The sequence below is a fragment of the Juglans regia genome, chromosome 10 (assembly GCF_001411555.2).
Source record: "Juglans regia cultivar Chandler chromosome 10, Walnut 2.0, whole genome shotgun sequence".
Lineage (NCBI taxonomy): Eukaryota > Viridiplantae > Streptophyta > Magnoliopsida > Fagales > Juglandaceae > Juglans > Juglans regia.
Genome location: NC_049910.1, coordinates 5726408 through 5747963, shown reverse-complemented (window position 1 = coordinate 5747963; position 21556 = coordinate 5726408). Strand labels below are relative to the sequence as shown.

General features: G+C 38.6%; 3 protein-coding genes across 3 annotated transcripts; all 3 read right to left on the bottom strand.

The window, feature by feature from the left end:
* Positions 1-1405: 1405 nt before the first annotated feature.
* Positions 1406-3260, bottom strand: LOC109007623 (PTI1-like tyrosine-protein kinase At3g15890). The gene is made up of 4 exons (XM_018987374.2): positions 3197-3260; positions 2948-3092; positions 2537-2799; positions 1406-2066 (listed from the first exon to the last, which is right to left on the bottom strand). The coding sequence occupies exons 1-4, from the start codon at positions 3247-3249 to the stop codon at positions 1406-1408; spliced, it is 1122 nt and encodes a 373-aa protein (XP_018842919.1). The 5' UTR covers positions 3250-3260.
* Positions 3261-4707: 1447 nt separating this feature from the next.
* Positions 4708-7656, bottom strand: LOC109007624 (glycosyltransferase family 64 protein C4-like). Its single transcript, XM_018987375.2, has 5 exons — positions 7162-7656; positions 6643-7039; positions 6084-6247; positions 5920-5990; positions 4708-5150 (listed from the first exon to the last, which is right to left on the bottom strand). Exons 1-5 carry the CDS (start codon positions 7434-7436, stop codon positions 4990-4992), a joined length of 1068 nt encoding a protein of 355 aa, XP_018842920.1. The 5' UTR covers positions 7437-7656; the 3' UTR covers positions 4708-4989.
* A 766-nt stretch (positions 7657-8422) lies between these two features.
* On the bottom strand, positions 8423-20119 carry LOC108988842 (probable protein phosphatase 2C 75). The gene is made up of 4 exons (XM_035694524.1): positions 19476-20119; positions 18928-19308; positions 17258-17363; positions 8423-9287 (listed from the first exon to the last, which is right to left on the bottom strand). Exons 1-4 carry the CDS (start codon positions 19896-19898, stop codon positions 8950-8952), a joined length of 1248 nt encoding a protein of 415 aa, XP_035550417.1. The 5' UTR covers positions 19899-20119; the 3' UTR covers positions 8423-8949.
* Positions 20120-21556: the final 1437 nt, after the last annotated feature.

Below are 21556 nucleotides of genomic sequence, written 5' to 3'. Positions count from 1 at the left end.
CACCTAAAGTGCTGGGGTGAAAAAAAAATAAAAATAAAAATTTATGAAGGGTGTGCTGCGGCTTCCGACTGATGCGCAGCATAGCCCTTAAACCTAATTAAGCTCAGATCTCATCAATTAATAAAGCCCCCAAACCCTACTACAATTTACTATGGGCCTCATGCTTCACACGTTCTCAAAGCTCATCTGCTGCATAAAACCGCATCTGCATGGCCTTTTTCAAGTGATTAATGTTATTCATTATTTATTTTCTTATCATCTCATAATATCACATTAGATAATTAGAACTATTTATTATATTTTATTTATTTATCTATCATTTAATATTACATCATGGGATGATGAAATGATGATGAGAAAAAAGATGATGAGTAGAATTTTTCTTCCCATGTAGATTCTAGATTGGCCTGCATTCTTTTATCTGTCGTTATTTTATTTCTTAGAAGAAGAATATACCTTTTACATTTTAATAACATGAAAAGTCTTTTCAAAGTGCATTTTTTTTTTGGAGAGATTTTCAAATTGCATTTTAGATCATTAAGATTGATACATTTCAATCAAACTATCTAATGTTGATAGGTTAATTAATAACTATAACTTTAACCCGGATCAAAATGTTCATTCAAGTTTTTATCCGAATTTGAGGACTTCAAATGAAATAGAAAATGGTTGTTGAAGTGGAATATACAATATTTAAAGAGAACTACTATATACACAAAAATATTATACAAAAATAAACTTACAACCTGACGTGATTTCATGGGATTCATTAAATATATTTTTCAATAAAAGTAACTAGACAATCTGACGTACCACATCAAACCACATCAGTTTGTGGGTTTACTTTTGTATAATCACAATGTATCTTAAGTATTTCTCATATTTAAATGCTCAACAATAAATATTGTAAAACCTGCTTTTAAGGCTCTCATGAGAGGAAAGGTTTTCCGGCTTAACCATCTTCAACTTAATTTTGCTTCTGAGTTCTACCTGCATGACTGTGGTATCACTAGGTCACATATATAAATGGGAACATTAACTATTCACTTTCCAACCTAATTTGGTACATGTCCGGCCTTTTGTTAAACAATAAACCTTCTATTAATAATCTCTATATATGATGATTGATGACTACAAACTCTATATAATATGGAGGTTAGTGGCAACCATATACATAAGCAACATATAGAATAATACTAGCATCTTCTTAAATCATTGGTGGCAATTCCTTATAATTTATAAGAAATCATCAAATGGGAAAAAAAAAAACAAGGAAATGGCCGTGATTGGCCTGGCCTGTACCGTACGTCTTGATCTCCATTAACAAGTACCTTGGAAGAGTTATACATGTGCCTATCACATTGCTTAGTCAAATTACAAAAAGTCAAGAAGATACATTTCAATTTCACAAAAGAAAAGTAGGTTTGGCCCATGTGGTTCTCACGTCAGATGGTTCCTTTCCAAAGTCTGCATGATCCATATAAGTAATATTACTTTTATTTTCTTCATCTTCTTCTTCATTAACCATGTCTTTTACATGATCATTATAATTATGTACCTCTTTCATCCTCCTCCCAACACCACCTGTGAGCCACTCGACCACGTCGATCATGCTCGGCCGATTGTCAGGGTTGTTGTTTGTGCATCTCAGCGCAATCATGACCGCCAACTTGAGTTGCTCTCCATCGAACTTACCCTTCAACCTCGGGTCAGCAATATGATTTAGAGCACCCTCTTGGACGTATGGCGTGACCCATTGCACAATATCACGCTTGACTCCACCGGGGAGTTTTTCTAATGGCTTTTTCGCACTGATAATTTCTAGGAGTAAAATCCCAAAACTGTAGACATCGCAGCTCTCGGAGACCTTCCCCCACATGGCATATTCAGGAGCCAAATATCCTAGGGTTCCTTTCACTCTAGTTGTCATATGAGAAACACCTTCTGGTATCAGCTTTGCAAAACCGAAATCAGCAACTTTTGCTTCAAATTCAGTGTCTAATAGGACATTGCTTGCCTTTATGTCTCGATGAATAATATGAGGATTGGCCTCGTGGTGCAAGTACCTTATAAAAATGAAATATTGGCAGTGTGCATACATAAAATATCAAATACAAGTAGTACAAGCTAGCATTATTGTACAAATCAATGAGCAGGGAAACATCCAAGACTGTATATTTAAAAAAGAAAATTATTTTAAATTATTTTTATGCTCCTTTATACAACCATGTTTTAAATTATGAGTATTTTGGTAAAATAACTTATAAAATACACTTATTTTAAAACACAGCTGTATAAAATTAAAGTTGTACATGTATTAATACTCGTTTAAAAAACACCATGAAACAGGCCTGGCATCTTTGACAAGTTCTCCAAAAGAATCTATGAACAGTTTATTCTTGACCAGCCTTTGAATAGTTCAAAAGATTTTGGTTATTTTTTGTGGGATTTTATAAAAGTATACTTTTTTAATAAAAGATGAACAAATTAATTTCTTTCCGACCAAAAAAGAAAAAAGGAGGACAATGTTACTTACGCTAAACCTTCTGCTGATCCAATGGCTACGCTCATTCTCCGGGGCCAATCTAGCAGACAATCATCAGCGAGTTGGCCATGCAAATGAGCAATCAAGCTATGATTAGGCATGTAATCATAGACAATCAGCCTCTCCTCCCCACCAGCATAAAATCCCCTCAAACCCAAGAGATTCTTATGCCTCACCCTTCCAAGAATTTCAACTTCCACAGCAAACTCCATCTCTGCCTTTGCACTCATTGCCTTTAGTCGTTTCACAGCAATCTGTAATTAGATTGTGGATGCAGGGTTCAATATACATTCGAGAAATTAAAAGGTTTAATTACTATATATTTATGATATTTGTTTTACGTGGCCAACAAAAAGAAGGAAAAAAGATGAAGAATAAAAGGTGAACATGATCATTAGTTACCTCGACGCCTTTACTTGTTCGACCCCAATAAACACTTCCGAACCCACCTTCGCCAATCTTGTTATCCTGATGAAAGTTGTTTGTTGCATGAAGTAGCTCCTTAAGAGAGTATATTTCCCATGGATAATCCCAATTCTTGTGAAAACTTCAAATTTCCAAATAAAAGACCAAAAGTCGAAAAATTACAATTTATTGACATAAAAATAGTAGATCAATATGAATCAATATGCATGATCTAAGAAATCGTACCTGATCTCCGGTTGCTCTTCTGTGGAGATGCAACAAGCGCATCTCCAGATCATGAACTTCCTCATGGGAGGAAACAAAGTATATGAAGAATCCAATTAATGTATCTGCAGTGGGAGACAATGAAGACTGAAGGGGAAAAATCCCCGGTTGATTAAGCAATTAGAAGAAAGTACAGAGGAAGAAGTGTTATGGTGGAGACAAAAGGCAGCCTTGGAAGTCAAGGAATTTGTTGTTTAATGTTATTAATAAGCTTAGGCTGTTCATAAGAGCCCCTCAGGTTTATGTATTCTAGTCCTTGTTTTTTTTTTAATTTCTGGAAAGCTATGTTTTCCCATTGGAAATATCACATTTTAAGGACTTTAAATATTAAGGTAATAGTATTATCTTTATGGCTACAGGCTACATCTGTGTGTGTTGTTCAATGGAAAGTTGTGATTTTTAAATTTGAGTCTAATTCAGCCAAGTACGTCATGGATAATTAGCTGTACCGAACACATTAATGAATTTGTTTAAAAGAAAAAGGCCATTCCAGTGGCAATCATGCATGCAGAAGAGATTTGGGGGAGGGTGGTATCTCAACTCATCTTAACTCATTATTATAATTTTTTTAAATTTTAATACAAAATATAATAAACAATTCAACTTTTTCAAATCTCAAAATAATAATAATATTAAAAAATAATATTCTAACGATATTTTATCATTTCAACTCAACTCAATTCAATTCAGTTCAACTCAGTTCAACGTTCAAACGCAGCCTAAAAGTAGCCAAGGTCGAATTTGAATTTGAAGATCTGAAAATTAAGTGATGGAGAAAAATATTTACGAGTATATATTGTCTTGCGGCTTGTCCATTGTTTCTCAGGTGCTGCTGCTGTCGTCTCTACTCTCTAGAGCTGGCTTGAGTTGCTAATTTGCTGTCAAGAACGGCATTGGTGCTTTCATTTGTCAAAGTCCTGTTTGCTGTCTAGTACCGTAGAAATGCTTGTTGCCTCATTTTTACTGGTTTTGGTTATGCTTGTAATTAGCTAATGCCATGAGTTGATTTACCCAGATCAATATTATTGGTTGTTGTACAATTCTTGTGTGTGTTGTTTTTTTTTTTTTTTTTTGGGTAAAGAACCCTCATTTTGGACTAACAGAAATTCAGATCCAGCTCCGTCAAAGACCTATGGAATTGGCTGAAAACAGCATTGACAAAAGATCCATTTCCCAGCAAGAAAACTGAATCTAATGATCTTCCAGTTGACAATAGATTTTACAACTTTTAGTTTGATCTCAAGTTACCAAACAATCCAACAACAATAGCCCGACCAAACCCATCTATATAATGTAAAAATCTACGTATGTATGATGCTATCCCTACCATTTGAATATGGTCCGTTCACAAGATGTACTCTCTAAAAGAAAATTCTCCGTACGAAGCATTTACTGCAAGATTATAGGATATATGGAATTTTTTGGAAGAAAAAAGAATTGCATCATATTAGGTGTCTCAAGAAGAACAACGAACTGAATGCTTTTGAAAACAAAGCCTATTTTCTTATCTGATCTCTCTATATACTCTTAAACAAGACGAAATTGGAACTGGTGGCATAAGTATCCGAAACAGAAAACTGGACAAGCTAGAAAAAGAGGGAAAGAATACCACACAAATGGAATTGAAAACCATGAGACTCAAAACTTAAAACATGTGCGCCATATGCATATGACCGTAGTTCCAGAAGAAAATAGAGAATATATACTACTGAGATTGTTATTTGACAGGCAGTGAAGAAATGGAACAGGTAAAACTACCAGAACCATTCATGCCTCGCATCCACAGCTTTAGCATTGGTTGATACAAGAGGCATGGTTCCATAGAGAGATATGAAATCATTAAGGCATTTGTTCCTCGCATCACTGTGCCCTTTCAGACTGCTGATGCCTGATGATCCAATCTCGTAGATCTTCCCTGTAAAAGTGATAGACCACATTTTGTGAAAGAGGAGCCAATCTTTAAAGCTAGCCTAAAGAATGAAGATACAGCCCGAATTTCATAGTTTTATGCACAAGGATAATCCGCGGTGAGAAATGGGTTTACAACTGGGACTCGTCGGGAATTTAGGTTAACAGAGTTGTTATCATTTTATGTTCCCATGAGGGCTTAGTTTCCATACACCAGTAGGAACAGTGAATAAAGAGAACAGATAATTTCTCATTTGGAAATGCCCATTCTTCCTTTATTTATTTAAAGTAATGTCACATGCACCTCATCAATTATAAAGATCATTATACTAACCAACATTTATGCAGTACTGACATCATAATCACTTCCTAGAAGTAGAAGGCTTTTGGCATCAATATTCATATGACTAAACTTCCCATTTGTCTATACTCTATAGTCCTTCTAATGTTTGGCAAGTTTTTGAATCTGAAACCACTTTCCAAGTTACTAGTGCACTTAAAATTCAGAAAGACAACCAAAGTAATCGAGGGTAAATTCATCCAAAACAAAGCTACCATAAAAGACTATCAAACAAAAGACGACACTTAGATGGAACCAGAGTTTAGAGAATAGACAAAACAAGTAGCAAGCCAAAGGGCAAAGGGTATGATTGTCGATATTTATAATTAAATAAATAAATCAAAGGCAGATGTATCTACAGTCCTTTGACATTGAGATTTTCAAGGCTTATCCAGGGTGCTTTGAAAATAAACAGTAAAGAAAAATGTTAATATACCTTTCACCCATATAGGGGGAGCACTGGTGGCATTGGCAACAAGCAATGACATAGCAATATCTTCACAGTTCCTGTAGGAGAAAGTGAGGAGTATTTAAAAAGTACAGTGATCGTGGCACAGGGAAAAAAAAAAACTAGAAGATAGTATAATATTAACCATTCACCTTTCCCTGGATACATATTCATGAATCGATGAGGGCATCTTGTGAGTATATATCTCCAAGTACTTCCTGTGGAAGAATGCAGCTTTTGAGAGAACCATACTATAAGTGCCTATCCACCAAACTGACCACCATCCTCCATATTTGTAATATGCATCACCATTCTTCTGTTTTATATGAACAATAAATTGTCAGATGCAGTAAGGTAACTGAAACGAGCATTTTTAAGAAACTAGGGATGTGCATTTGTTTCACTCTCAGGTTTTATTGTCTCAGGAGAGCCAGCGAGTTTAATAAACTTCTTAAATTTCATGCATTAATTCACATAATTATTCATCAGACTTTCCAAATTCTGCTGACTACCAAAGTATTTTAAGGCAAAAGAATCCTCCCCCCCCCCTCTCGACCCACACACCACATGGATTTAATCCTTTCAGAAACTTAATGAAGATCATTCCCTAGAGATATATTGCTGTTCATCGATTTAATCCTTAAACGATAAAAGTAAGCAGATCAACATTATACAAAGCAAGTAGGCAATTATGTGGCGAAGATCGCTAACCGCCCTATCCAGCCTGTGCGTACGTGGTACAAATCCCACCATTGTGAATGGAGCACTTTGCCATACGGTGAAAGCAAAATTCAACGTAGCACAAGGAACGATCACATCGTCATCAATGGAGAAAATTGCATCTGTCCGGAGCTCCTCAATGGGCCTGAATCTGTTGTTCAAGTTATCTTCTTGATTTATATCAAACCTAAAGTTGGGTTTGTGAGCTGCCTGGGACTTGGAAAACACAACTTTCTTCAGATAGGCTTTGAGAGTCTCTGGAGGCGGATCGGTTTCACTCCATACGACATGAATTGCATCAGTTCCGCTGCAGGATGCATAGTGAGCAACCGACTGCTTGAGAAGAGAATTCCGTTTCCAAGTGTTGATAAGCACCGTGTAGCCACCCCTGAAAGGCACAATACGTGAAAATCAATCCAAATAAACCGCATCCGGAAAAAACAAATAAATAAACAAATCTATTAGCTAAAAGGCACCTTAAAGGAAAAGTGAAAAGAGGAGAAAATGCACCTAGAAGGAGAAGAGACTGACGAAGGGTAGTGAGGATTCCAACCCATCAAGGAACTAAGTTTTGAGTTGACCATGACGACGATGAAGAGGGTACAGAGACCCAGAAGGACCTTCACCTTGGTCGCGGAGAGTAGCTGGCGAGCTCGGCGAAGGAGAAGCGGCGAGCGGCTGCTGTAAGCACCTCTGATCGCGGCTTTCTCCTTCGCCGGCGAGTATAAGCCGCCGTTGACGTCGGAGGAGGCGGCGGCATCTCGGATCCCGATGAGAGTGGACATGGGGAGTCAAAGTCCATTCAATCGACGGCCGCGATTGGATTTCATTGTCGTGAATCTGCTTAGACAAACGTTGTGGGAATCGGACTTCGCTGTCGGCAATTTTAGATGGAGAAAGAACAAGGCGCAGAATTTGGGTCGAGTCGGATCAGCTAATCCACTAGGCTCGATCAGAGTTAATTATATCTAATTGGGCCTGGGCTTCACGTGAATGTCTTTATCCAATTTTAATTCGTGTTGCTAAGATTTATTTATAACTAGACCAAAAAAAAAAAAAAAAATCCATTTAAAAAACCTATTTATCTATTCACAAACACACTATTAAAGTGAGGAACTGCCGCACTAATTGGTACAGAATATATTTATATTTTGATTTCATTATTATTTTAATAGTTATACACTAAAATGTGTTTGCACACTAACCTATAAATGACATAACTCTCTCTTTACTCTTATGTTTGATGGCAGCGTGTCATTATTTTGGTCCCATCTCTTGTTATGCATTGCATGTTTTTGGAATGAGCACTGCTAAGCTTACGGCTTAGATAGCCTTCGATGTGGCCCCAACACGTAGTATTAAAAAAAAATACAAAAAATATAAGTGTCCAAAAATAATATTTTTTATATTTTTATATTTTTTTAATAAATCACGTCACATCATACGATGGTATCACGTCAAGAATGCTATCTGAACAATAAGTTTCAGATGGCCAGTAGCATTATTCTTTTAGAATAGACAAGATTCATAGCGATGAGTCGAAAGAGGGATTCTTGGGCCATAAAATCCCAACATGTAAAAGTGATGGCCATTGGACCACAATCAAAGCAGCTATTCTCATTAAGACTATTCTCCCTTCTCCATTCAGAGACCTGCAACCTAATTTACACGTTTCAAATTCAACAACAGTAGGTTTCCAAATTCCAACATTCCACTCTGATCTCCATGTAAACCATAAACGAAGTGTAATAATCAAATGGGGCAGAATAATGCTGATTAAAACATGAAAATTAACCACCAACAATCTTTGAAACAAGAGATCCCTCATCCCATCCCATTCCTCTTCATGTAATGGAGGTTTGTATTAAGTGATCCCTCCCCCTCTTATAGCAGGGAGGAGTGTGACGGTCTAGAAGATTGAGAGAATCTTCACCGCTCCTTTGACCACAACCATAGAAAAGTAATATTCTATGAAAATCAAGCATCTAAATGCTTTCATGTTTGTTCAGACAAATATTCTTCAATGCCACATATCTGTGCAGTGTGCATGCTTTTCACTCCCCCTTTCCCCCCCTCTTTCTCCTTTGTGTTTTAAAGAAAACTGTACAACGTTCATATCAACATTTAAGTTACCTTTTTCACTCTTAACATCCATTTCTCAGAGCAATAACTACGGCAGTGACTTTATCAGAGCTTTCTAGTGCAAGGCAAGACAAGACAAGGCAGCAGTAGAACAGGAAGTTTGATTTGAGGTGGTATACACAATTCTCCCGCCCCTACTCCGTTTTATCTTCCCTCTCAGCTCTTCGTCAGATCAACAACTATGACACTGATGTTATCGGAGCTTTTTCGTCCCAAGGCAAGGCGAGTCAGCAGTGCAGCTGCGAGTACACTTCGAGATGGATACAATGCTCCAGCTCCTTCATCTTCCATCTGAGGCCTGGAATCAACTATTGCAGCAGCAGGAGCAGCAGTTTCTTCTCGAAGGCATTCACGTGCTACCTCACAAGCCAATTCACTCGACAGAACATCCCACAAGCCATCACTTGCGAGGATCAAGCACTCATCTTCCGGTTCCCTTTTTGTGAAAGTTATCTCAGGCTCTGATGTTACATACGGTTTGAGATATTTATCACCTGTTTAATCAAAATGAAAGTAAGAATCTACAACATAAATTCAAAAATTTTAAGCCGACTAATTTTCTATTTGCATCTTCACAATGTCACCCACTATAAGGACTAATCATGTGGTAACCAACAAAAGCTGCTTTTGCCTGGATTTTGGTAGTAAATTACTTCCCAGTTCTGCAATCATGTCAAATGATAGTATGAATTTCCTCGGTGGAAACTTTAAGTTCAAAGATTAATAAGATACCAAGGATATTCAGACCCATTCTCCACCCATATTTCAACAAATGTTTCTTACACTGAAAAAAAACTCAAAAAAGGCATTTCAGTTAAACTTAGCAGCAAATGCTAAGAACTATGAAAGGAACCCTTCAAACGTTCTGCAAATGGAATTAACTGTTTTGTATGGTTCCACAACTCCTAAAAAGGAATTGCCACAAATTCTAAGTTCTTGCCTTTATGGCTATGGACCCTTAATAGAGTAAATTTTAAAATTAAACCACAAACTCCCCCTAAGACAATGCATTACAAACGGACTTGGCATTAGTGGGAGGTCTCCTCACAATATCGATAAATATTATACATTCTAAGGATATATTAGACAACGTACACAAGGCCCAACTCCCAGCTCCAAAAGCCCATGATCAAAATATCAAAGCCCATGATCAAGATGCAAACTGCCTCCACCTTACCAATACAAGTCGTCCAGACACATTGCATAAAAGAGAAAATGGATGATTACACTTGTATCCCTTATTGTTTTATTTCATTCATTGTAAATACCTTTAGATAAATGAGCTGTATTCTGTTTTTAGGAAAAGGCAATTCTGTTAGGTTGTTAGGGAAAACCATGTATAAGAGGACCTGCTGTACATTCCTTGCATACACGCATTACGGAAATAACAGAACACTGAGAATATTCAGTCCCTGCTGTGCACTTGCTCTCTGCACGTTAGTGCCTTCTTCTCCAATTATTCATTTACTTACATGGTATCAGTTGCCTGAGAGCACAATTCCATGGCCAACCCTTCTGAACACTCTGCCGATACTACCTCCCATCACTCTGATTCTCACTCAGTTCACTCTGATTCTCACTCAATTCACTCAAACCAAAATGCAAACACCTTTCATGCCAACAATATGGCTCGTTTCTTGAACCTCAGTGACCACGGCAACCCCTTCCGCCTTGACAATGGCGATAACCCTGCTGTCATTCTTGTGACTGACCTGCTCACCGCAGACAACTACGCCACCTGGTCGCGCGCCATGCGTTGCGCTCTTCGTGCCAAAAATAAGGTGGGTTTCATCACTGGTGATATCCCACGACCCCACGACCCAGATGACCCCTTGCTTGCCCTTTGGGAACGTTGCAACGACATGGTCGTTTCCTGGATCCAAAATTCTATCAGTTCTTCCATTAAATCGAGTGTTGTATTCGTTGATGATGCACGGGATATATGGCTTGATCTCCAGCACCGCTTCTCTCAACAGAATGGACCACGCATATTTCAACTCAAGAAGACTCTTGCTAGCCTCCTTCAAGAACAAGAATCTGTAAGTGTTTACTATAGTAAACTCAAAACATTATGGGATGAGCTGTCCATTTATGATCCTATTCCCGTTTGCAACTGTGGTACAATGTCAACTCTTCTGGATCGTTACCAACGTGACTGTGTTTTCCAATTCTTAATGGGTTTGCATGATAGTTATTCTAATGCCCGTGACCAAATCATGCTATTAGATCCCATACCTCCTGTTACTAAAGTTTTTTCACTGATACAACAGCAAGAAAGACAGCATCAACTTACCCACCATGCTCCATCCCCTGATTCAATGGCCCTCGCCATTAAGAAGCCTTTTTACTCTCAAAAATTCCCACCCCAACCACGGCCTAACCAGAAAAGAGACCGACCATTTTGCACTCACTGCAAAATTACAGGCCATACACTTGAAACTTGTTTTAAAGCTGGCAAAGCTGAAGCACCTCTGTGTGCTCACTGCCATTTGTTTGGTCACACAACTGAAAAATGCTACAAATTGCATGGCTACCCTCAAGGCCACAAACTTTCCAACAAACCTCCCAACAATGCTGTTTTTTCTGCTCAATCCTCCATATCCCCTTTCCCACAGCATGAGGAAACCAGTGATGAAAAAGTGGGTTTCACTAAGGCACAATTTCAGCAACTAATGGCTTTGCTTCAACCAAAGGAGTCTTCCATTGCTACTCATCATTCGGCTAACTAGATTCAGTCCAAGTTACCTCTTACTTCCACCTTCTCTGGTATATCTTTTTCCCTCTCTACATACACACACAATGCACTACCATCCAACATTTTTCCTTGGATAATAGACACGGGTGCAACAGACCACATGGTCTGCTGCCCCTCCATGCTCACTTCTGCCACAACACTTGTTTCCCAATCTGTGAAATTACCCAATGGAACTGAAGTTCCTGTCTCACACATTGGTCATGTTCAGGTCACAGATTCCATATGCCTTACTGAGGTTTTATGCATTCCTTCCTTCACCTTTAATCTTCTTTCAGCAAAGAAACTTGCTACTTCTCACACTTGCTGCCTCATTTTTTTTTTTTCTGATTTATGCTTTATTCAGGACCTTCTCTCTTGGACAACGATTGGGAAGGGTGAAGTAAGGGATGGCCTCTACCACTTGCTCCAAACTAAAGTCTCTCCTTCAAGTCTAGCCTCCACACTTTCACAGCTTTCCAACAACATTTCCACTGTTTCAGCATCTGTTTTAAACAATGTTGGTGTCCTTGACCTTTGGCATTGTCGCCTAGGTCATCTATCTTCTTCTTGTCTTAGTTTAATTACTGATCCTATTGTAAAGAACAATACCTCTTCTCTTAATGGTAAGCCTTGTTACATTTGTCCAATGGCTAAAATGCGTCGTCTTCCTTTCCCTACTAGTCAACATAAAACATCCCATTCTTTTGAGATAATACATTGTGATTTATGGGGACCATGCTCAACAACCACATATGATGGATCCAAATATTTTTTAACTATAGTAGATGATTTTACTAGATGTACATGGTTATACCTCCTTCAAAATAAATCTGAAACCAGAAAATGTATTGAAACCTTTTACAATCTTGTTCAAACTCAATTTAATCTTAAAATTAAAATTTTAAGAAGTGACAATGGGGGTGAATTTCAAATGACTGAATTTTTTAACACCAAGGGCATCATTCACCAGAAAAGTTGTGTTGCCACCCCCCAACAAAATGGGATTGTAGAAAGAAAACATCAACACTTGTTAAATGTGGCTCGTGCATTGAAGTTTCAAGCCGGTCTTCCACTTGAATATTGGAGTGACTGTGTTTTAACAGCCACTTATTTGATTAATAGAACACCTAGTCCACTTCTTCAAAACAAAACACCATATGAGCTTTTATTTAACTCTCCACCAACTTATGCTCATATGAAAATTTTTGGATCCCTATGTTTTGCTTCTACCCTTTCTCATGATAGGAAGAAGTTTGATCATCGTGGTCGCATATACATTTGTCTTGGCTACCCATTCGGTATTAAGGGTTACAAACTCCTTGACCTTGAAACCAAAACTACCTTCATTTCTAGGGATGTTGTGTTTCATGAATCCATCTTCCCTTTCCATTCATTACCCTCACTCACTACTTCCACCACTGACCCTTCAAATCTGGTTTTCACTAAGCCTTTATCTGACTTTCTAGATTTTCCAGCTTCACATTCTACTTCTGACCTCACACCACATGCAAATCCTGATGCTCCTTCATCTTCCATTCTACAATCTGATTTCCCCTCCCACCAAGACCCCCATATTCATACTTCCCCAATTTCTGTTTCTACTCCCACTCCTCTTCTTCGCAAGTCCACTAGACTAAGGAAGGCGCCTCAATACTTGCAAGATTTTCACTGCAAGCAAGCCTCCCTCCACGAGCCAGCCCAATCATTGTCCAATTCCTGCACAGACATAGCTGGTACATCTCATCCTCTAGCTAAATATATATCTTATCAGAAATTTAGTCCTTCTTTTAGAACTTTTTCAACCTCCATTTCTACTATTTCTGAACCAGCCACTTATAAACAAGCAATAAAACACCCTGGTTGGTGCCAAGCTATGGAAGCTGAATTACATGCCTTAGAACAAAACCAAACTTGGCTTCTTACCCCCTGGAAAACAAGCCATTGATTGCAAGTACGTATACAAAATTAAATTCAACTTTGACGGGTCAATTGAAAGGCTAAAAGCAAGACTTGTTGCCAAAGGTTTTACACAACTAGAAGGGATAGATTACACAGAAAATTTTTCTCCCGTTGCCAAATTGGTAACTGTCCGGGTTCTACTTTCTGTGGCAGCAATACAAGGCTGGTCCTTACATCAATTTGATGTCCACAACGCTTTTCTCCATGGTGATTTAGATGAGGAGATTTACATGAGAAAACTCCCGGGTTACACTAAAGGTGAACCTCATCAAGTTTGTAAACTTGTTAAAAGCCTTTATGGCCTTAAACAGGCTTCAAGGCAATGGCACTCCAAGTTTTCTTCTTCTCTTATTGCTTTTGGGTTCAAGCAATCTAGGGCAGACTATAGTCTCTTCACTAAAGCAAATGGTACCTCTTTTACTGCCTTATTAGTGTATGTTGACGACATTATTGTGGCTGGAAACTGTCCAACTTCCATTGCATCTTTGAAAACATTTCTGCACACCCAATTTAAGATTAAAGATCTTGGTTGCTTACGCTACTTTCTTGATTTAGAAGTTGCACAGTCCTCTAAAGGAATACGTTTGTGTCAAAGAAAGTATGCATTAGACATACTTTCAGATTCGGGTTCTCTTGGATGTAAGCCACTCAAACTGCCTCTTGAACAAAACTTTAAGCTGAGTAAAGATTCTGGGCAGCCTCTTTCAGACCCCACTCCATATCGTAGACTTGTTGGACGTTTATTGTATCTCACAATCACAAGACCCGATATAAGCTTCACTGTCCAGCTTTTGAGCCAATTCATGGATCACCCCACAACTGCACACCTGTCCACAGCACACAAGCTCCTTCGATATCTCAAGACAGCTCCTGGTCAAGGAATATTATTGCCCTCCACATCTCAGTTACAACTTAGAGCATATTGTGATTCAGACTGGGCCTCATGCCCCAACACACGTCGATCCGTCACGGGTTATTGTATTTTTCTTGGAGACTCTCTTATTTCTTGGAAAACCAAGAAACAAACAGTGGTTTCCCGCTCTTCCGCTGAAGCTGAGTATCGTTCCATGGCTTCCACTTGTTCTGAAATTACTTGGATCAGATTTTTACTAACTGATTTGCAGATCTCACATCCACAGGGTGCCTTGCTCTATTGTGACAATCAAGCGGCTTTACACATCGCCGCCAATCCCATATTTCACGAAAGAACAAAACATATAGAGCTGGATTGTCATCTCATCAGAGACAAGATTCAAGAGGGCAGTATCATCACCTCTCATGTTCCCTCACAAGCTCAACTGGCAGACATCTTCACCAAAGCTTTACCAGCCCATGTCCTACAGCTGCACTTATCCAAGATGGGAGTAGTAAATCTCTACTCTCCATCTTGCGGGGGGCTATTAGACAGCGTACACAAGGCCCAACTCCCAGCTCCAAAAGCCCATGATCAAAATATCAAAGCCCATGATCAAGATGCAAACTACCTCCACCTTACCAATACAAGTCGTCCAGACACATTGCATAAAAGAGAAAATGGATGATTACACTTGTATCCCTTATTGTTTTATTTCATTCATTGTAAATACCTTTAGATAAATGAGCTGTATTCTGTTTTTAGGAAAAGGCAATTCTGTTAGGTTGTTAGGGAAAACCATGTATAAGAGGACCTGCTGTACATTCCTTGCATACACGCATTACGGAAATAACAGAACACTGAGAATATTCAGTCCCTGCTGTGCACTTGCTCTCTGCACGTTAGTGCCTTCTTCTCCAATTATTCATTTACTTACAGGATATACCCAAATATATTCCAACTTTTTCAACATCGAAGACAAAAATAATTAAGAAAAAAAAAATCAAAGATGTATCATCGTCAGAAGCAAAGATATAAATAAGAATGCTGGCCATGGGTAACCAAGACAGTTTGTTACACCTATTTTTGGAGACAGGAGCAGCAAAACAGCAAGGCCAAACAAGATCAGAACCCACTTTTTTGTGCTAGCTGCTCCCAAGGATTGGCCTGCTTCATACGCCACTAGATGGATCCTAATGAAAACTGATGCAAAATGGCATAACCATCTGGCTTCTCAACTAGAGTGCCCCACAATTTAAGGGGTTTACTGAAAAACAAATGTAATTCCAAGATTCTTATTACATAATCTTCAATAGACACATTTAAACATTAGTCCAAATTAGTGCGCTGGGCGAAAAGATGAAGACAATCTGTGTTATTAACTTCTCTTGTGCTTGAACCGCCATAATTTCAAAAGAAGTTTCATTTGCTTAAACGATTTAAAATGAAAATGCATACAATCGAAATTCATGTAACCTTATAAAACTGACAAAAAAAAAAAAAGCAATAGGCAGAAACATCAGTAACAGATAGGATGTACACAAAAGTAATATTAACCATATAAATATCTACACATACATGCAATCATTTACCGTGTAACAGCCAAAATGCTGCAGTTACATTATAAAACTCGTGCAATAAATTTTACTTACCCCTAGCGACTAAAACATTGTTTTTTCCCTGTCTTTCTTTAGTTTAATGCCTTGATAAAGAAGGCAGTAACCTAGCAATCGTTAGTCTTTAAAGGACAAGCATGCTGTCAACTCTACCCAAAAGAGACATATTCCCAATCTTTTGGGATTGGCTAAATGGCATTCATATGTGAAAATGGTAGCTTAAAGGGAATAAAGCTAAATAAAGTAAAAGAGGGACTCTCAATTGGTTGCCTTTCTTAACTAGATCAACCAGCCAAACTACACGTCATAGTAATGCTCAGTTCACCTGTTCATGGAACGTTAGGCTTATGGAAAACAGCTGATGCCACTTGGATAAATGGCATACAGCATCGCTGTACTTGACCTAAAATTGCAATGCTCTCTTCTACTTCTTTACTGATATCTGTTGCTCTTTGGATGTCTCCCCTCCATGAAATGTACTTATCCTCATCTGTTGGCACACTGGCTTTCAAGAATATAAATCTTATGATCAAGCCACATATCATACAGAATTAGATTATCTACTACCATTATTGTGATAATCGAATTGTTCAACAATTGTTTTTCTTCTTGTTCTCGACATTTTTACAACTTGAAAAGGCAATATTATTGCTAACTTCCCTTAGAAACAAGCTCTCGAACCAACTAAAATGTACAATAGAAACTGAATCCATATAACAAGTTCAATAAAATAGTTGCCATAAATTTAGAAGAATAAAGCACTAAAACATCATGGATGATGCATGATATTTGTAACAATAGGAGGGAGGGGAGGGACATTTCATGTCATTGTATGAATTGCATGATGATCTAACCAACAGATGTCAGCGATGATCCACAAATACCATAAAGATGTCATCAGAACACTAAATAATTTCTGATATTACCCAAAATTTTATTTGAAGCTGAAGCTAGACTCATTCTCTAGCTGCAGCTCATGGCAGAATTGAAAAGAGAAAAAAGGGCAGTGACTCGTATGAGACTGCACTATCCAAAACAGACGTTCACCATGGATACGACTCCCATTTAGATAGAAAGTCCATCTAAAATTAAAATGAGAAAAGGTTTAGCCCATCAATGTTTTCCATCATTGGGGAAATTCCTTCCTTGCTCATTCTGAAGTGAGTAAATAAATAACCTTTTCCAGTAGAAAAAACTCTAGCAGACTGCTTGGAGTAAGAGTCAAGCCATGTGCTAGTAATTATCGATTAGACAACACCTGAACGGCATGATGACACTTCGATTAGATGAGAAAAACATTACCTATTGCACGGGACATTGCAAGAATGCCTTCAACCCGAGCTCCATTCACAAAGATCACTCGGCCGCCAGCAGCTTCAATTCTTGCCAGTTCGTCTGATCTATCAGGCTGCACGTAGAGTTTAGAGTGTCATCCAAACAAACAAGCAAGGTAAATCAACGTGCATAACAGGGAAAATATCTCATTTTCATTTTTTAAATCTCAGAAAAAAATCAACATGGGTATATATCTTTAAACGATTACTTTATTTAATCGTCACTCATCAACTATCCGGCACAACCAAAGAAATCCCATAACACAGAATGTAAAAGGAAAACGCCAGCAAGCATCATGCACAAACCAAATCACGAAATTATTGTAGCAGCAGGAATCTTCAAGCAATCCTGTAAATTTGTTTGACATAAATCTTCAAGTAATCTCTATGACGAGCCGTACAAACTAGAAACACATAAAACAGACAGCAAAGCATTGGGCCAGCTCCCCATGTAGGATTGTTATGCATGAAGCACCAACATTGGCCGTGCAAATTTATAGATCCAGTATCACATAGAAGTTAGAACCAATTCGTTATGGCATAATTTCATTCGCCCAAAAACAGTAATAAACGGGCTATGTAGCCCTATATGCATAAACGTAATAATATCATCTTCCATGTTAAAGACTCGAATAGTGTCCTAAGGCCTAAGGGTAGTAGTATCATAAAATGCACTTCATAAGCCTGAAAATACTAAGGTGCTATTTAGATAGTGCGGTGAAATGAGATAATTTTAGATAAAAATTAAATAAAATATTATTAAAATATTATTTTTTAATATTATTATTATTTAAAAATTAAAAAAAATTAAATTATTTATTATATTTTATATAAAAATTTTAAAAAATTATAACAATAAGATAAAATATTTTCCCTATCTAATAATTAATAAATAGGCCTTATCTCGGGGGGCCAGTATTGGCCTTCAAAAATGGCTGCCAGTATTCCTGCAACGAGCTAGTCTCAAAACTTCCACACAACCCATTTGGATAGTTAGAAAAGACATCTTGTTGACGTGCCATGTGAACTGTGAAGTGTGTGGCTCTTCCAATAATGAAAGTTTCGTAAGGGAGCAACTTTCATCCTTGCTGTCAATACAAGATTTCTAAAACAATATCCCCAAATACGCTGTGGAAGCGACCCAAAAAAGATTTAAAAAGAGGAGAGAAAAAATTTGGATAGTGAGATGATGAGATTATTTTTTTTTTAAGTTTAATAAAATAATAATAATATATTAATATTATTTAAAAATTTTAAATTAAGATTTAAAAAAATTTAAATTATTTATTATATTTTATATAAAAATTTTAAAAAAATATAATAACGAGATATACATAAAATGAAACAAAGTCGTAAATGAGTGAGAATTGTGAAACCCTTGTCCCATTGCTCTTATCCTAGTCCTTCACAAAAGACAACCTACATGCAACACACGTCAAAACCAAATGGATGCATATGTCAGAATCTCCACGATCCACACACCCTCCTCCCCCCCTCGAGAAGCAAAAGCATTTACACAACTATCACTTTTCAGTTCCAAGAATGGCAACAAACCACGTGTCCGTCATGGACCGCGACTTCATTTTTTTTCCACATACTCGATTATGGGTTGGAGACGAGGACAGAGAGATGCCCAACCTTATGATCCTGCGAGAGAGGTATTGCGGTGCCTGCACGGCAAAGGACAGCGCGTGAGTCGCCGCAATTGGCGACAACAATACGTTCGGGCGAGAGAAGAGCCACCACGGCTGTAGAGCCACCCAGCGCCACCTCCATCGGGTGGCACCTGCACTTGTACCCCACTCTGCCACACGTACACGTGCTTAATGCCACCTCATCCATCCTCTCGAAGCTCTTTCGCAGTGCTGTCCTCCACCTCTCTTCAAGTAGCCCCTGGCGTTCTTCATGCCCGTATCTGGAGCTGCTGCTACTCCCACTCTCAGTCTCCCCCGCCTTACTCAGGCTCGTCAGCTCCTCCTTTACGAACTCGTGCATCCTTTCCCTACACAATGCCGCCACCTGAACATATCAAAGTTTTTTTTAATGATATAGATTTTCCTACCTCTTCTTGAACATGAAGAAACTGATTTTCTAACTTTATAGTTATATTTTGTATTTTCGAATTCGGAATGACTGAAGTTTTTTTGCTCTAAAATGTTTGTTATAAGACCATGAGGAAGCCATACATGAGGTCCTCCGTGGCCATCAAACACAGCGAAAAAATGCACTGGTCGTCGTGTGCTGATCTCAGACCGGCAAAGGCTCGTCCGCACAGAAATCGTATCCTCCATGTCACGCGACCTCCCCGAAACCGACATGGATCCAAAAACCGGTTCACTTACCGGCGGAACCTCACTCTCCGGCTCGGGAGAAGCCTCTGCTTCATCACCGGAAGAAGAATATGAAGGCTCCAGGAGATCTATTTTTTCCGTCATCCGAATCCGTTTTGAATCTGCCGAGCATTCCGTCCGGCTAGTGTTCTCCCTCTGGTTCTGGTTCGACGGTTTCGGTGGAGAGTTCGCCACAGATATCACCGCCAGCCTCCTCATCTCGATCCTCCGGCGCCGTCGTTCCCGACATTTATCTTGATCGTCGTTGTCGCTTAGCATTCTCCAGAGACATCCGTCATTGAAAACCCCCACGAACCATAATCTCCGGTAAACTGATCTCGCCGCCGGCTACCATCCCCTTCGATCTAAACAATTAGTAGAACATATAAAACATCGGAGAGAACAGAGGAGTGTTGTTTCCTTTCTGTAACTTCCTTTCGCTTCGAGAACCGTAATAGAAACAGAGAGAGATACGCAACGTGTTCTGCGTTCTTCCCTATCCCTCTGCGTGGAAGCCTTTAGGGCAAGCCAACTCCACGGGCAGCTGCCCAAGCTGCCCTTCACCGACCATTATTCTCTCTCACCGTGACATGTGTCTCGTCTGTCATGACGACCCGGTTTTCGGTAATCAGCTTCCTCCCACTGCTTTCCGAGTGTTTTCTTCTGAAGTCAATTTCTCGTATCGCGGAATATTCAGTACTTTCACACAATCTGCAACACGTGTCAAGGACTCTGACAAGTGGAGGCCCATGCTCTAGGAGTTTTACAGGTGGGCTAATCAGGAGCTTCCGCGCAATTGAAAATCTTTTAAGACACAGGGCCCCATGGCCCACATTGGGTACGTTATTCTTTATTATTATTTCTTGCTCCTACAATTGCGAGGCCGTACATACGTGGCGAGCAATGGGAGCTCATAACACGTAGGAAAGTTTTTTTACGGAGAAATAAAGTTAGCGTCACATGTTGCTTTGTGGAGATTAGGTATTAAAGACAGCACATGGATAGCCAATGCGACTCCCAGACTAGTGCTGTGAGGCTAGCCCTCCTTCCCTTTATATTAATTTATATATAATTATTATTTCTCTTCTTCTTATTTAACGTGTAACAAAACTGTGAGTGCAACACGTGGCTATTGATGTAAGTGCAGTTTCAAGCATGATGAAATTCCGTCACCGCATCTCCCTCTTACGGCTGGGCAAAACATCCGGAGCACCGGCCGATGCCTGCTCTATTCCGACTCCAAATCTGATTGAATTGAAAACTTCAAAGATTGGAATCGGAGTTGAAGTTGCTCAAAAGAAAAAAAATAGTCGGAATTGCTCCAACTCCAATATTTATACTTGATATATTAAATATTATAAATAGGTAGTCGAGATGGTGTTTTGGGAATTCTTTTTTTTTGTTCTCCTCTCCCTATGGTGCCTCCACTCCTTCCATTATGTCTGCCATCATCACCTCCACATTCTTTGATCAGATCGAGTCAGATGCCATTCTCTTCCTCTTCTTCGTCGTCCCTCTTCCTCTTGTCTTCCTTGAGCTTGCTCGCTTGGCTTCGAATACTTCAAGATTCAACCCAAGGCCAAGTTATCTTCAACTCTCAAGTATTTTGCTCCTACAAGGACGTATGAGCATGTTTTCCTCGGTCCTTTGCAAGTTATTTTCAACTCAAGTATTTCGCTACCACTCTTTCGTTATAGCTTGATTTGTGGCATGCTATCATTTGCCAAACACTTTACTATTGCAGCTTTTTTTATTCTCAAACTAATATCAATAGGATAATGATAGATTTACTATCTCCTACTATCAATTCACTACTTTTTTTATTTTATTAATTCTTTTACTTTATAGTTAAGTAAGTGATTATCAGTGAAGTTGTAAATTTTTTTAATTTTTTCTTAATAATTAATGATGTTAAAAAAATACTTCAATAAAAATAA